Source organism: Podarcis cretensis (genome assembly GCF_951804945.1).
Source record: "Podarcis cretensis genome assembly, chromosome: 13".
Taxonomy (NCBI): Eukaryota; Metazoa; Chordata; class Lepidosauria; order Squamata; family Lacertidae; genus Podarcis; species Podarcis cretensis.
This window is the reverse complement of record NC_137182.1, coordinates 1,175,642-1,193,069: the sequence shown is the minus strand read 5'-3', so window position 1 is coordinate 1,193,069 and position 17,428 is coordinate 1,175,642. Positions and strand designations below refer to the sequence as shown.

Here is a 17,428-nt window from a genome sequence, read left to right as displayed (position 1 = left end):
CACTGAAGATTGGTGGAGGGCCGCCCCCCAAAAAAAAAAAAATTGGAAGGGGCCTAAAAGAGCTCAGCCTCTAGGACAGGGGTAGGCAACCTAAGGTCCGTGGGCCAGATGCGGCCCAATCGCCTTCTAAATCCAGTCTGCGGACAGTCCAGGAATCAGCGTGTTTTTACATGAGTAGAATGTGTGCTTTTATTTAAAATGCATATCTGGGTTATTTGTGGGGCATAGGAATTCGTTCATTTAATTTTTTTCCAAAATATAGTCGGACCCCCCACATGGTCTGAGGGATGGTGGACTGGCCCACGGCTAAAAAAGTTTGCTGACCCCTGCTCTAGGAGTTGGTGCCCCTGATGATGACCTACTTACTATATACCCTTAAGTATTTATTAAGCCCACCCTTCACCATAGGGTTCCAGGGTGGGTTCCATAAAGCTTAGTACAATGAAACCATGTAATGCACGAATATTAAATTGGGGGGGGGGGGGGGAGAGCGATAGTCTAAACTCATCCTCCAAACACAAAGCTCTGTGCAAAAGAGTGTCTTGGTCTTCTTAAAAATGGAAAGAAAAATGAATGAAAAGTGATACAAATATGGTGGTGGACCCAACCTTCCTTGGAGGTTTTTAAACAAAGGTTGGATGGTCATCTGTCAAGGATTCTTTAGCAGTGATTCCTGCACTGCAGGGGGCTAGGCTAGATGACCCTTGGCGTCCCCTCCAATTCTGCAACTCTGTGATTCTATGAAAAATTTGCATTTGAGCTCTGCACCTTATGCCAAAAGAGGGCGACTATGCATACCCTCCCGGAGATATCTTTTAGAAGCCCACAAGAAACCCAGCCATGGTCGCAAACCCCCTGATCTGTTACCCTTCTCTGGGGATGCTACCTTTTCAATGACACGGTTTCCTCCAAAACGAGTCACAAACTCCGCAGGCGAGGCCACCGTGAAGTCCCTGTGCAAGTCTAGCTTCCTTTGCTCACGCCCCTTCTTGGTCAGGTGCATCCCCGACATGCTGGGTCTGGAAGGGGTGAGAAGACGGAGGGAAATTAAGAGTGGAGGCTGACCTGGTAGGACTGATAGGAAGCAGGAGTCACAGGCAGCAACTCCTTGGAACCAGAAGGGCAGCTCAAGGAGGAGCAAGCTTTCAAACCACCACTCCTCTGGTTATCAAGGGCGAACCAGAAATGCCCTCCAGGTGACAAGTACTGAATAATTCCACATTTCTTGTTGTTGTTTTTCTCCTCTTTTCAGACCAAAATAACTCACCAAGTGTAGGCTGGTTCAGAAATGTGTTTGTGATCTATAAACTTTGGAGAACTTGTTTGAAAGCTGCAGAAGAAATTGTCTGTGTCTGACCACAAGGACACCCAGCAGGTCTTCTCCCAATGCAGTGCCAAGAGCAAAGAGTCACCAGCCTCAAGGCTGCTGGTTTGAGACCAGGAAGATTCCCTTCGCTCTGTCTCTATGTGAATGAAATGTCACCACAGTGAAACAAATTGGTGGCCTATTCAGGACACAACATGCAACCTAGTGGCAGAATTCACCCCCCTAGTGATGATGACTAGCTTACATGGTGGCTTTAAAAGGTGACAAAGGGAAGTGAGATCTTAGAGGGAGCCTCCATGTGCAAGCACATCATACCACCAAATAATGCCAAATGCTGGGCACAAGGAGAGGAGGGCTGCTGCTGGTGAGCTGGAAACAGAAGGCTGGGTTAAGCAAGACTTGGCCTGACCCAGGCAATCCTTCCCCAAATTCTCACCTTCCGTATGCCCCCCTAACTAAGGAGAGGCAAAGGAGGGCAGCTTGCCACTCAGCTTCTGCTCCTTGTGCTATCTCCTTGCTCTCTCGCCAAGTGCTTGCAGGGCTGGCTCAGTCCTCCCAGAAATGCAGCTGCCGGGCAAGATTAGGCCGGGGAGGGGGGCAACAAACACCCTCCGGAGCAAAGGACAAAAAGTGAGTGAGGCAGTTTTGACTGGGAATTTAGCCTAATCATCAAAATAAAAATTAATAACCACTCCTTCCGATAGCAAACACAGGTGGTGAGTTAAGACAAGAGGAAACTGCTCCCACCGCTGGCTCCCCCCATGAATGCTGAGCAGTCCAGAAGCCACAGAACATTTGAGTGCCAGCTGGAAAAGAAGAATGAAAAATGGAAGGGGGAAGAGAGAGAAAAAGGAGGAGTGGAAATCCCCTCTTGGAAAGAATGACAGGCTCATGAACATGAGCACTCCACTAGGGTATATATTTCCAAACACAAACACCCCACACTCACAGAACTCTTCAGTCTTCAAGAAACAGACAGATCTCCAGTAACTTTAGCAAATTTCTCTTGATGGTCATCTTGCAGTGACCTCAGCCTTTGGGGGATGGGGGAAGGGGTAATGTGCCCTTTCATATACAAATCTGAACCTGGATTAATTGGCATTTCAAAAAGAAAGTATAAGCAGTCGCAAAGCAATATGAAAAATGTATCTCCACCCCACTCAGTCATTTAGTCAAGTCGGTCAGGCCATAGTTTTGTTGGGATGCATGGACTCCTAGAGGGTAAACCCTTTGAAATCTCTTGTCACAGAGGCAGGCAGTCTAGTCCCTATCTAATGCAGACTGCAGGCTGCAGGATCCTGGGGCCCTGGGGCTTGCCCCCTCCCTCAAAGGCTCCTCCCCAGAGTTGGGACATGCAAAGTGTGAGCTCTCTTCAACTGCACTTGACCTTCTCAGATAATCTGTGCAAGAGGAAATGGAAGCCCTGCTTGGTCAGAGGGTCTTCTCATCAGGAGACAGGGGCCCGGGCAAACGTCCGGCCATGCCACCCTCTGGCTGGGGAAACACGGCTGCGCTGTGGGACCCTAGTAGCTAAACCCACATTTTGAGTGGTGCATTTTGTGGGGTGGGGGAGGGGGAAAGGGAAGAGAAAAGAATCTTAATAACATATATTTAGGGAATTAATTTATTTTAAAGCCACCTTTCCAACTGCTTCACGCAATATGCAATGCATGACACATTTAAACAACTCACACTCAAAGCCTTATAAATCAGAATTTACAATTTTTGTTTTGCTATAAAAATATGCAAATTTGGGGCGGGGGACTCATAAATGGTGTGGTGCCAAAAGAATTCAGGAGGACCCTGAATTCCCTTATATATAGCAGAAATACTGATACAAAGGACTCCCTCTCCACAGCACCATGTGAAATTTGGTTTTCATAATGGTCTTAAGTACTTTACCAACCTAATATTAAGTCTCCCCCAAAACAGCCTTGGAGGTTTTTAAGCAGAGGTTGGATGGCCCTCTGTCATTCATGATCTAGATGATCCCCGCATGGCAGGGAGCTGGACTAGATTACCATCAGGATCCCTTCCAACTCTACAATTCTAGGATTCTATACTATACTGCTTTGATGCACTTATGTTATTTTTACTATATTGATATGTTTATTGAAGTAAATCAAAACCTTCATTAAATAAAAATAAATCGGGATAAATTATACTGGAATCAGTGTCTCCCATGTACTCCCAAGGCGTGCACACAATTTTGCTTATTTCTGCTTTTAGCAAAAACTTAACCCAATTTTTAGATGACAGGCAGGGAAAGCAAGGGGAAAGGAAGATCAACTAACCTGACAAGATGCTGTGAAGTTAGTCCCCCCTCACTTTCCAAACTGGATGTTTAAAAGAAAAACGCAGTGCGGGCAGGGAGGGAAGAGGGCAAGAAAGATTTAAAATGGAAGAGGCAAGCAAGGGTCAAGGGTGGGAAACACAGTGATGTCACACAAGAAACGTGGATTTTGTTTTGGAAATGGGAAACTCCATCTAGGAGCTTTTCCGGCCACAGCAGTTTTCGAAACACACACAGGCACAATCTTTGCTGACCAAAACGAAGAAGCGGAAGAATCTGGAGAATCCACTCCCCCAATGCACGGGAGGCTCCAAAACACCCAGGGGTGCAATAAAGCAGACGAAAGGGCTTCTGCAAGCCCCCACCTGACCTCTGGCACTTCTGGAAACCCCACGCGGGAAATATCGACTGCAGAAGGCCACTCTCCCTCTTCTGACCTGCAGGTGCCTGAAAAAACCTCTTAAGCGGGGGGAAAGGACTTGCCCGTCCGAGCAGGGCAGCTGCCGCCTCCCCCTCGGCGGCTGAGGCCACGCACAAGGGGAAGGGGACGCCCAAGAGGGTCCAAGAGCCCCGCCTGCCCGAAGCCAAGAGGAGAAGGGACTTCAGCCGCCAAGTCTCGGCCCTCTCCCGGGGACCGAGTCCCCTGCCCGCCCGCCCGCCCGGACTGACCTCCCAAGGCCCCCGGAGCAGCGCCGATCGGCTCCGCCTTCCTCTGCCATCCTGCCCGGGAGGGGCCCCGAGGCAGCCTCGTCCTCCGCCGCCGCCGCCGCCGCCTCCTGCTGCTCCATTGCTGCCGCCTGTTGCTCCCCTCTGGGCAAAGCGCCAGCAAACTCTCGAGCAGCACCAAGAGGCTCAGCCGAGGAAAAGGGCCCCGAGACGCCGCAGAGAAGGAAGCCGCGGGCCGGAGTCTCCTCTCCCAAAGACACGCAAGCAACCCTTTCCTAGGCAGGGGCTTTTTCAAGGGGGGGGGGCGAAGCCAAAGGACACCCAGGTCTTGTGGGCAGCAGAGTCCGATTAGGGTGGGATTAGTACCTGGAGAGCCCAGGGTTCAAATCCCCCCCCGCCGCCGCCATGAAGCTCCCTTGGGCAGGTCAGGGCCTCTCGGCCGAGCCTACCTGGCAGGGCTGTGGTGAGGAGAGATGGAACCATGTGGGCCACCTTGAGCTTCTGGGAGAAAAACGTGGGATAGAAACACAACAAATAAATTTGGGGGGGGGGAGAAAACCACGTCCCCCTTTACACTGAGGCGGCAAACCTGCTCCGGTGGCTCAGCCCAAGTCCCGCCTCTGATAGTGACCAGCCAGGCACCTCCAGAAAGCTCATCGCCTGACAGATGGGAACCTTTCGCTTGACAGACTCACGGAAGGCATGCAGGGTTTGCTTCTCACTGAAATCCAAGTTGTCGCTTTCCTCGTTGCCAAGAGTCCCCTGCGCAAGAGACCCCCAGGGCTGCAAAACCCCTTCACCATTTCTACGTGTCACTACATAGTCGTGTCCCCCCATTGCAACAGGAGAGCAGCAGCAAGAGGGAGGCAAGGGGCCTGCCCCCCCCCAAGAAACAGTCCTCTGTCCTTTGTCCTAATCAGGCCTTTTGTCCTCTGCTTATCAGCAACCCTGGAAGGCTTTGGGAACAACTTGTAGCTAATGTGTTTGCCTGTGTTTAAAAATAAAATGTGTCCTTGTGGACATTAAGGCTTATTGTGTGACACTGCTTCAGAAGAGGTTCTCTTAAAAAAAAAATTAGAAGCAGGATATAGATCTTTGAAACACCAGATAATAAATAGACTATGGGTATCTGGAATACATTACCAACCATCTCGGACCCTACAATTGGTTGAGCTGGTTGGTGGTGGCTCCACCAGAGGCTCTCCGATTCTCACCAGCCCGTGAGGGAGCCTTTTCAGTGATGCCCTCCCTAGTCAGGTGCGTCTGCGTCCATCATTATTTATTTTCAGGAGCAATTTTTAAACTTTCCTGCTTGGCCAGGCATTTGGTGACTAAAGAATTACAATTATTAATTGATGCCCTTTATATTCCACCTTTTTTCTCTGCAAGGAGCTCAAGGTGGTGTACATAATGCTCCCCTCCCCCCTTTCACCCTCACAACAGCCCTGTGGGGTGGCGTGGGCTGAGTGACAGGCCCAAGGGCAGCCAGGGAGCTTCATGGCTGAGTGGGGATTCGAACCCTGGTCTTCCAGCTCCTGGAGCAACACTCCAAACAGTGGCACCACACTGGCTCTCACTGTTCCAGGCAACCCTAAGATCACTGGGTGGAAGAATGTTTTTTATCTTTTTGGTTAACTGCTTTTGGAATGTTCTTAACTGTAACTGATTTTAGATGTTTTCAATTGTAGTTCTTTTTAGACTGTTTTAACCCGTTTTAAAACGTTTACCTTGCTTTTGTTTTAAATGGCCCATCTGTTTGCCACCCTGGGCTCTTTGGGGAGGAAGTGAGGGATATAAATTCAATAAATAAGCAACAATAATTTCTCATCTGAAAAACAAACAAACAGGTCATTCCCTCTGCCCCATCTACACATCATCTACACAGTTCCATCAGCTTCAGGATCTGAACTCGCTGCTCTTCTCTCTTTTCACTCACCACTCCTTGCTGTTAGGAAATGTCGGGGGCTTTAACAGTTAACTTTTACTAACATGAAGCAGAGAGCTGTGCCTGCCTTTTCTGCTATGCAGCTGGTACAGGGTACAGGCAAGGGCTCCTCCAAATTTCTGTTACTCCTGTGATTTCTATTCAAGGGTCAGAGAGGTTCATCTTTCGTCCTGCCACATTTCCTGAAAAACCCACTGCTTACTGCTGAATTGGAACAAATTCCAGTTGGGTTTTCTGCAGATTGACATTCAGGTTTTCCCAGGAAAAGTGGCAGCACAAAACGAAAACCTCTTGGACCTGAGAATGGAAATCATGGGGCAAACAGAAATGTGGATGACTCCCTGCCCTTGGAGCCTTGAGCCAAAAAATGCTGGATGCTCAATGCAGGTTGGTGAGCAATGCACATGGCCTTTTAATGCCCCCACCCCATAAGGCCATTTGTAGTGAGTGAGGCATACATTATTATCTGGAGAGTGCTGCCGCCCTCCAGCCGCCACCCATTAGAATCATCAATGCCCAAGAAGGGACCCCAAAGAACCTTAAGTCCACAATCTAAAATTACCTAAATCCACCACTGGCTGCAAGCCAAGACCTCGGCTGAACTAAGAAGGGGGTCATTAATGGGAGTGCTGGATTTCTTAAACAGAAAAGTTCTGGCTTTGGCTGGATGCTGAGCTACCATGAAGCTGAGCTACTCTGGATATTGTTACCTCTTCATATCACCTATTTTCGTCTTTCAGAAACCACGTCTAAATTTTAAATCAATAATAATAATAATAATAATAATAATAATAATAATAATAATTTATTTGCACCCCGCCCATCTGGCTGGGTTTTCCCAGCCACTCTGGGCAGCTTCCAACAAAGATTAAAAATACATTAAAATGTCACACATTAAAAACTTCCCTGAACAGCCTTCAGATGTCTTCTAAATGTCAGGTAGTTGTTCTCTTAGACATCTGGTGGGAGGGCGTTCCACAGGACAGGGGCCACTACCGAGAAGGCCCTCTGCCTGGTTCCCTGTAGCTTTGCTTCTCGCAGTGAGGGAACCGCCAGAAGGCCCTTGGAGCTGGACCTGAGTGTCTGGGCTGGACAATGGGGGTGGAGACGCTCCTTCAGGTATACTGGACCGAGGCCGTTTAGGGCTTTAAAGGTCAGCACCAACACTTTGAATTGTGCTCAGAAACATACTGGGAACCAATGTAGGTCTTTCAAGACCGGTGTTATGTGGTCTCGGCGGCCGCTCCCAGTCACCAGTCTAGCTGCCGCATTCTGGATTAGTTGTAGTTTCCGGGTCACCTTCCAAGGTAGCCCCACATAGAGCGCATTGCAGTAGTCAAGCATAAAACAAACATTTCTAAACTGACATACAATGAAAGAGACCTCAGCATCTCAAAATGAAAGACATTTTTTTAAGCCACAACTTCAACAGTTGGAGTAACAAGCAAGGAGCATAGCAAATAAAAAATCAGTCTGCCAAAAAATAAGCTGGAGCTCATGGGAGTTGGAGTCCAGCAACATCCGGAGGCCACAAGCTCCTCATCCCATCCTTTAAAGCTCAGCCTTCCCCAACCTGGTGCCCTCCAGCTCTTATCAGCCCCAGAAGGACGAAGCATCCTTTGGGGGGAACATGGCCGTGCTGGCTGGGTGGACATGAGCTGTAAGCCAAAACTTATTGAGGGTATGGGGTTGGGGAAGCTGCTTAAGGTCATAGGCATTCAGCTGCAAAGGAGGGATAGACTGCTGTGAATCAGAAGGAGAGGGGGCTTTGGCATAAGTTAGGAAAGACAGAGAGCACAGGATCTCATATTGTGCCCGTTTCACATGCCATGCTCAAACAAGCTTTTGCCTGGCCCAGCTGCCAGCAGGCTCTCTGGCTGCCATGATGCTTACCTCATCATCCCACTGGTCTCCGACAGGGAGATCAGCGGCGAGGAATCCACGGAGGACGAGGACCCGACGCTGGCCAAGCTGCTCCTCCTCCTGCCCGCCATTTTGAAGGATCCAGCCACAAGCTCGTCATCAGAAGAGTTGTCTTCGAAAGAGCCCAGCACAAACTTGGTCATTGCTTGGCGCCTCACTTGGACCTGGCTGCTCTCTGGTTCCTCTCCTGAGAGGGACCGCATTTGCCTCAGCGACTGGCCTGAGGAAGGGACGATGACCCGGCTGAGAGGCCTCCCCGACTCCGTGGCTGGGGAGCCCTGGGCCAAATGACCTGAGGCAGACTGGGGAATTGGGGGCTTGCAGGGGCAGGAGGGGTGTTCTGGCTGCTTAGGGGCACCCACAGAGGCCTGCGTGCTTAGAGGAGGGCACTGTTGTGAGGCATCTTCGGAGTCCTGGCTGGGCCCCATCAGCGGGGGCTGCGACCCACAAGCTTTGGAGAGTTGGAGGGGGGATCCATTGGTGGGAAGATCCAGAGTTTCGGAAGGAAGTGGCTGATCTGGGGCAGGCCCTTCCACGACCAGTTTCCTTGGGTAGTTTGCCATTTTGGTCCAAACTAACCAGGCCAAAGTCAGCAAAGAGAAAAAAGCTAGCAGGACCATTCAGAAATCCTGGATGGGGGTGGAAAGAGAGAAGAATATTTAGGCGTGGTAGTAGGAAAAACCACACACACAAACACACACTTCCAGAGTTCTGAAAGTTAACCTAAGGTCACCTTTGGCAACCTGGTGCTCTCCAGACAAACTACAGCCCCCGTCAGCATTGAAAAGCCAGCAGCAAAATGGATAATTTTGCATTTAAAAAAATCTGTTCTGCTGCTGCTGCATCAACTGCCTCCCCCACAAGCTTTTATGAAATGCAAGCTTTCACCACAGAATTATAAACACACAAATAAATTGATACTGGGCCCCTCAAAACTGAAAAAGAGCTTTCCTCAGCTCTGACGCCATGATCAAGTTAAGAGGAATTCCAAGGACCATATGGGCCAGATTCATGCACAAACACAGACAACAACAGCATCCACCACACTGTAGAACTGCTGCCCCAAGACCTTCACTTAAAAAGAGACACGACAACACATAGCAGGCCTTTGCTCCAGGAAAGATCCACCTCTTACAGTATTTTATATTGCAGCCAATGGAATCTCTTCGCTGATCTATCTCTCTGCTGCCAGGTCCTGCGGCTGAGCCAGAGGGGCTCTTGAAACATGAGCTATTTTTGTTAAGTTGTGGGTGAACATATCAGACGACACAGCAATTCTTCAGACAGCTCTTGTTTATTCACAGGCCAGAACAGAACTGAACTGAAGGGTTCAGCCATCCTGCTTATATAAAGCTCCACTAGAATGCAACTGTAACACTTTCTGTAACTATCCAATCACTGAACGTCACTTTCAATCCCTTATTTGCATATGTGGACCTGAGTGAAAACTATCTACAGTATTCCCCTGCTGGCCCAGGGTGAGAACTTCAGCACATAACAATTTTCATTCTCCAAAAGCAGCCCCTTGGCAAAGTCTGCCTGTTCTCCTGTGCCATGGCCTGAGCATAAGGCAACAGCCCCGCCTCCTGGAGCAAGAGCTTCAGCACAGAGGCACCTGTCGTGCCTGGAAGGACGGGGGCAGGGGCAGCCTTCCTGTCAGGTGGAGGGAGGCAGCCACCTCGGGGGCAGATTCTGAGGGGCAATCTGCTCAGTTTTGGAACAGGCACCCCCTCCCCCTTACGTGCATCCCACCAGCATTTACACAGGTTGCTGAGAAATAAATGGAGAAATAAATTGGCCTTCCCTTGCTCTGGGATGGTAGCCCAACTGAGGGGAGGCTTGGAACAGGCCGGGCAGCGGCCCCCAGCAATTTCTAGAGAGAGTCTCTCTCTCTGTGTGTGTGTCCTTACTTTGCAATCCCCACTTTACTCAATTTCACTTATGTGTGCAGGGCCCCAGAACCTAAGCCCCACGTAAGGGGGGCTGTATATGGAATTGCAGAAGGGAGCATAATGTCTCCACTTTGGCCCCTGACAGCAAAATGTCTCAGGGGCACAGACACCGACGTGTCACTTTAGGACACAGGCCCATCCCTCTCCTCTACTTCGCCCCCCCCCCAATCCTGCCTCCCACAAGATCAATGTCATGTCCAGCACAATCCTCGGCGCTGGTCCATGGGGGTGTCAGCTTACTACAGGTAGCCAATTCAAGGTGGAGATTCTTTCTGGGGATTCATTTGCTTTTAACATTTATTATTTTTATTATTTTTGTTTATTAAATCTGTAAACTACCCTTCATCTGTAGATCTCAAGGCAGTTCACAACATAAAATTACAATATAAGAAACACAAAATACATAAGAACACTAAGAACAAACCAAACAGATACCCCCACCGTTCCCACAAGCACATTTAAAAGGCTGTAGAATATTAATTGGCCAAAGGCCTGGTTGAAGAGGAACATTTTTGTCTGGCACCTAAAGGTGTATAATGAAGGCACCAGCTGAACCTTCCTGGGGAGAGCATTTCACAAGCAGGGAGCCACTGCAGAAAAGGTCCCGTTCTCGTGTTGCCACCCTCCAGACCTCTTAGAATCATAGAGTTGGAAGAGACCACAAGGGCCATCGAGTCCAACCCCCTGCCAAGCAGGAAACACCATCAGAGCACTCCTGACATATGGTTGTCAAGCCTCTGCTTAAAGACCTCCAAAGAAGGAGACTCCACCACACTCCTTGGCAGCAAATTCCACTGTCAAACAGCTCTTACTGTCAGGAAGTTCTTCCTAATGTTTAGGTGGAATCTTCTTTCTTGTAGTTTGGAACCATTGCTCCGTGTCCGCTTCTCTGGAGCAGCAGAAAACAACTTTTCTCCCTCCTCTATGTGACATCCTTTTATATATTTGAACATGGCTATTATATCACCCCTTAACCTCCTCTTCTCCAGGCTAAACATGCCCAGCTCCCTTAGCCGTTCCTCATAAGGCATCGTTTCCAGGCCTTTGACCATTTTGGTTGCCCTCCTCTGGACACGTTCCAGTTTGTCAGTGTCCTTCTTGAACTGTGGTGCCCAGAACTGGACACAGTACTCCAGGTGAGGTCTGACCAGAGCCAGATGAACTGCATCCAGGGCCAGATGAACTGCATCCAAGAGTATTAAAAGAACTGGCAAATGTGATCTCAGAACCACTGGCAGTCATCTTTGAGAATTCCTGGAGAACAGGCGAAGTCCCGGCAGACTGGAGGAGGGCAAATGTTGTCCCTATTTTCAAAAAGGGGAAAAGAGAGGACCCAAATAATTACCGCCCAGTCAGTCTGACATCAATACCAGGGAAGATTCTGGAGCAGATCATTAAGCAAACAGTCTGTGAGCACCTAGAAAGGAATGCTGTGATCACCAATAGTCAGCATGGATTTCTGAAAAATAAGTCATGTCAGACTAACCTGATCTCGTTTTTTGACAGAATTACAAGCCTGGTAGATGAAGGGAACGCAGTGGATGTAGCCTACCTTGATTTCAGCAAGGCATTTGACAAGGTGCCCCATGATATTCTTGTAAAGAAGCTGGTAAAATGCGGTCTTGACTATGCTACCACTCAGTGGATTTGTAACTGGCTGACTGACCGAACCCAAAGGGTGCTCATCAATGGTTCCTCTTCATCCTGGAGAAGAGTGACTAGTGGGGTGCCACAGGGTTCTGTCTTGGGCCCGGTCTTATTCAACATCTTTATCAACGACTTGGATGATGGACTCAAGGGCATCCTGATCAAATTTGCAGATGACACCAAACTGGGAGGGGTGAGTTTGACATCCAGCAAATATCCGGGTAATTGAAGTCCCCCATTACTACTATCTCCCTTCCTTTTGCATGCTTGGCCATCTGTTCCAGGAAGGCATCATCTATGTCCTCCGTTTGGCTTGGGGATCTATAGTAAACTCCCACAATGAGGTCACTATTATTCTTCTCTCCCTTAATTTTGACCCAAATGCTCTCACTTTGGCTTTGAGGTTCTAAATCTTGGATCTCTTCACAGGTATACACATCCCTGACATATAACACCACTCCTCCTCCTTTCTTGTCTGGTCTGTTTCTCTGAAATAGATTGTATCCCTCCATTATTACATTCCAGTTGTGGGACTTATCCCACCAGGTTTCAGTGATAACTATTATGTCATATTTAGTTTGCTGTACCTAAATATGAGGAGGAGGAGGAGGAAGATCTCAGGGTCCAGGTCAGTTATATGGAGAGAGACGGTCCTTGAGGTCTTGCAGTCCTGAGCCGCTCAAGGCTTTATAGGTCAAAACCAGCACTTTGATTTGGGCCTGGAAACTAATTGGTAGCCAGTGCAGTTGGACCAGGATCGGTGTAAGATGCTCAAACCGTCTTCCTCTGGTGAGCAACCTGGCCACCAAATTTATGCACCATCTGAAGTTTCCGAACCATCTTCAGAGGAAGCCCTACTTATATCGCATTTCAGTAATCTAACCTAGAGGTTACCAGAACATAGAGAACACAGGGACACATAGAAAAGCACAGTAGTTAGGCTGTCCCTGTCCAGATAGGGGCGTAGCTGGGCCACCAGCCGAAGCAGATGGAAGGCACTCCAGGCCACTGAGGCCACCTGAGCCTCGAGGATCCAGGAGGACCCTCAAGCTACGAACCTGCTCCTTCAGAGGGAGGGTAATCCCATCAAGAGCAAGTGATCTCCCACCCATCTGGTCTAGGGAACTGTAATGGTTCTAGGGGTTGCTCGTGCGTAAGTCGTCGCCACACCTGGCTGAGTCACCTGGGTGAACCCTTTCTGTCCGGACAGCCACCCATCCATGGCTGTCTCAATCGCTGGCAGAATCCGTCAGTGGGCATTTCTTGAACTTCTTCCAGCAAAGAAGTTATTTGACGCCATGTCTCCTCCTACTCTCCCTGCGCGGAAGTCTTCTGTGCAGGGAGGGTGTGGGCAGTGGAGGACCCGTGCTCTCCCCGCTGGTCTCCGGCGAGGAGTCATGGAGCCTCCTCACCAATTCCCCCATCTGCCCCCTTCTCCACTGGTGCTACGCTGATTTCCTTCCCCCGCAGATGGGCTGCCTCTCTCCCTCCTGGGATGCTCTCCGGCATCCCTCTGGAGCCCTCCCTCCTCTGGCTCCGATGGCAGTTCCCTGACAGGAACCACCCACTAAGAGTGCCTCCGTCTTATCTGGATTGAGCTTCACTTTGTTGGCTCTCATCCAGTCCAGCACTTCCACTGCAGATGTAAAGGAGAAATAGAGCTGAGTGTCATCAGCATACTGCTGACAACGTACTCCAAACCTCCGGATAACCCCACCCAGTGGTTTCATGTAGATGTTAAACAGTATAGAGGGGAAAAAATGATGTTTATATGAAAAATCCCACTGAATTCAATAAGACTTACTCCTAAGTAAGGCCACCTTCACCTCATACTTTTAAAGTGCTTTAAACAGTCATGGGTTCTCCCAGAGAATTTTGGGAGCTGTAGTTTGCTGAGAGTTGTTAGGAGACTTCTATTCCCCTCCCAGAGCTACGATTCCCAGAGTGGCTTAACAACCAGCCCCTCTTCACAGGGGTCTCTGAGACATGGAGGGCACTTTCTTCTCCACCCCCTGCCAAATTCAACTCTAGACATATTTCTATGGTGACTATAGAAGTTGCTCTGCACCATAAACAAACAAATAACCATTAGCAGAAATACGAGCTTCCTTTGGTTTTTGCCACTTACCAGCCTCTCTGAGCCAAGGAGCCCCCTCACCACCAAGCGGCCCAATCTACAAACCTCCTTTCTTCATTCTCAAGAACTAGAGAATCACCGCACCCATCCAGGCGCAGCCACTGTAGTCTGAGAAGGAGCTTGTCAGCTATTGCTGTGAAGAACGTAAACTTCAGATCTGCTTGGTCCTGAGCCAGGCCAAAAAAAGGAGTCAAAACAACCCCCCTCATTTGCATGGTAACGTGATGATAGTTTGCAGCGGGGGGGGGGGGGGCAGGGAAAGAGTGGCTCATTACTGCATCGGCCACCTCCTTTGACCAGGCAATACATCAAGAAGTAACCACTGACTGGGGGGGGGGGTCCCCCGAAACATCTATCTCTATTCCTGCATCAATAAAATTTGGAAGACGTACAGAACAGAAACAGGTCCTTTTTCAACCCACTGAACTAGGGATGGGAAGCATCTGCAGCCTGGCAAATGTTGCTGGACTCCTTCCCATCAGCCAGAACTGCCAACTGGTTATGGGGAGTGAGAGTTAGAACCCAGCACAGGTTCCTATCCCCCATGGCTCCTCTGTCTCTGATTTATTTCTTTTAAAAGTGAGAGCGTAAGTTCCTAGCCTTTATGGCCTCAGCAGGAGGGTAGTGGTAAAATGTTGAAGGCAGCAGCTCGTTGTGATGATCCTCAAAGCCAATTGCCGAAGTTGATTGCATGAAATAGGAACCTCATCAAAGAAAAGGAATGAAGGAGCAAGACTCTGATTATTTCCTTCCTTCTCCAACTTTTGCTTTGTTAATCTGTTGCACACAATAGTAGAACTTGAAAGCCTCCTTATCACCTCATGCACTAGGCATAACAATGAGTGTCAATCAGCTTAGCATCACTGCAGATGATGTCATCAATCACGCCTGCTCTGTGCTCCATGCACTACAAGCTAATAGAACTCAAAGGTAATGAAATAAATACTGCAAAATAAGGACAGCAAATCTTAAATTTATGTGAGTTATGGAATGCTTAGCCTCTTGCCACAGAATTGTCATCCTAGCAAAGAATGCAGTTTCTGTTTTTACCAACTTGAAACATGAACAAAGGCAACTTGTACAGGAGCACAAATTAGGTACACACAGAACCTTGCCTATATGTAGAACTGGCATGCGGAATTCCCTGCCACATTAGTTCAGGTTATCACTATTAGGAACTTCTGTCAAACTGTGAGCTGATGATTTTTCTGTCGTGTGTGCCTATTCAAAGGTAAGCCCCATCAAATTCAAAGGGTTTACTCCCAAGTAAGAGGGAGGCAGGTGGCGCTGTGGGTTAAAGCCTCAGCGCCTAGGGCTTGCCGATCGAAAGGTCGGCGGTTCGAATCCCTGCGGCGGGGTGCGCTCCCGCTGCTCGGTCCCAGCGCCTGCCAACCTAGCAGTTCGAAAGCACCTCCGGGTGCAAGTAGATAAATAGGGACCGCTTACCAGCGGGAAGGTAAACGGCGTTTCCATGTGCGGCTCTGGCTCTGGCTCTGGCCAGAGCAGCGATGTCACGCTGGCCACGTGACCCGGAAGTGTCTCCGGACAGCGCTGGCCCCTGGCCTCTTAAGTGAGATGGGCGCACAACCCCAGAGTCTGTCAAGACTGGCCCGTACGGGCAGGGGTACCTTTACCTTTACCTTTACCTTTAAGAGGGTATTAGATAACAGCCTTTGGTTCTTTTGTTTTCACCTGCTTTCCCTGTTAGCTATTACTTTTTCTGCTTCATTACTGTGCTTTGGTATAGTTTTATTAATATCATTGTTTTAATATCTCAAAAACGTCCAACATGTTGCTTTTAAACTTTGCACTGTGTTTATACTAAGCCCCTTCAGACATCACATTTAGAAGTAGGCAGGGGAAGGATGATATAAATACTAGCAAATAACTTTTCCAGGGATTCCCCAATTTGGTGCACACTTCTTAGGGAATTTAACTATTTTAAGCCTATTTTAAACCAACTGATGTCTTCATGCCATTTCAAATACTACTGCAAGGATTTTCCAAAGCTGCACCTTTGGAAGTTCATCTTGGAATATCTGTTTTTCACTTTGCGTGGAAACATCTTTGGGGGCTGAAAGGTCGAGGAAGCTGATGCCAGGAGGGACAATCCTCTGCTTGGCTGCACCCCAAAGCCATCTGCTGCTCTCCAAGTGGGATGGCTGGGATGCAAGTGGGACAAAGGTTGACAACTGTTTTTGAACAACATGTACACCTCCCAAATGTCACCAGCTGCCAGATGGCCATAAAAACTGCACCAGTCACACATTTTGTCCCTTGTGAAGATGGATCAGCTACTGGCAAAGAGACTGAATTATGATGTGGCTAAGTTTAGTGCTCCTCCCAAGACAAACTGCAAACAATTTTAATATTGTCAATATTTTCATGCCCAACAAGTAAACCGAAATGCTTTATTAATCTTGATACATTTTAAAAGTCTAGGTGTGTGGCCACGGTAGTAATACATGAATCTCAGAAGGTGTGGAATCCTGCCCTCTATAATAATTCTAATTTTAATTTTTAATAATGACAATGATTTTCTGTATCTATGACACTCCTGCTTTCATTCCCGGAACAGTTTACAGTGATACAGAAACCCCATAAACATTTGGTCTTGAATCCCTACAGAAATTCAGCTTGAGCTAAAAGGAACTTACTCGCAAGATCGCAGTCTTACAGCAGTCGTATATGCCTACTCAGAAGTAAGATCCACTGTGTTTAGCTGCGCTTGCTCCCCCATAAATGTGTTTGGGATTGCAGGTTTAGGCTTCAACCCTATGCACACTTACCTGGGAGTAAACACCATTGAACGGGTTACTTCCTGGTAAACACGCTCAGAAGGTACTTTTAAATTCTGTTTGAAGACTAGAGTCTATATTCTGCATAAGCCGAAGGTGTCAGGACTTCCACACAAACTATCAGATGTCTGCCATGCTGACTGTAGACTATGCTCTTGTCCCAAGAGCTGCTTTTTACAAATAACACAGGAGGCCAAAGCGATAAACTCCCAAATCCACCACAAGGCAAAACCAGCCAAAACAGCCACCAAAGAGGGAGCAAGCTTTTGCAGTTTTCCCAACCCCTGATTTCATGGTGGTGTTAAAATAATTGGGGGGGAGGAGGGAGAAAAATTTGGGAATGTTGCAGCTGCTGTTGTGTTCAAGTTGCTCTCTCAACTCCAGCATTTACAGGAGCAAAAATAGCCTCCCCAAAAGATGAAAAACATGAACCATAGCAATGCTGCACCCCATGTTTAATTAAATTCATGATTTTGAAGCCTTGTTTCGCATTTGAGTAGAAAGTGACTTTCAAAAAAATCACAAAGAATGTCAATTTGTAAAGCAACTCAGCAGAAAAAGTGCTCTTGCAATTTACTCTCCTGGGATTTAAACCTTATTTTACAGTTTTATTAGGTAAACTGATCAGAGATTATAAAGTGTAGCATATAAATGGAGTATGTGAGATTTAGTTGTGAGAACCTATGGTATGTACAGCACAAGAGCAGAACCAATTTAATTTTTAAACTTATAGATTCTGC

At 48.1% G+C, this 17,428-nt stretch overlaps 1 protein-coding gene across 6 annotated transcripts in view; it reads right to left on the bottom strand.

The window, feature by feature from the left end:
- Window positions 1–17,428, bottom strand: part of ACACB (acetyl-CoA carboxylase beta) — a 63,202-nt gene that overhangs the window by 44,990 nt on the left and 784 nt on the right. For all 6 annotated transcript variants that reach the window (XR_013832402.1, XR_013832403.1, XM_079949182.1 and 3 more), the window contains exons 2-4: window positions 13,882–14,023; window positions 8,125–8,783; window positions 887–1,019 (exon numbers count right to left, since the gene is read on the bottom strand). Coding sequence is in view for 4 of the 6 variants with exons in the window: in XM_079949182.1 (XP_079805308.1) it covers window positions 887–1,019; window positions 8,125–8,774 (783 nt within the window). In the remaining 2 variants the exon portion in view is untranslated. The remainder of the gene's footprint in view (window positions 1–886; window positions 1,020–8,124; window positions 8,784–13,881; window positions 14,024–17,428) is intronic.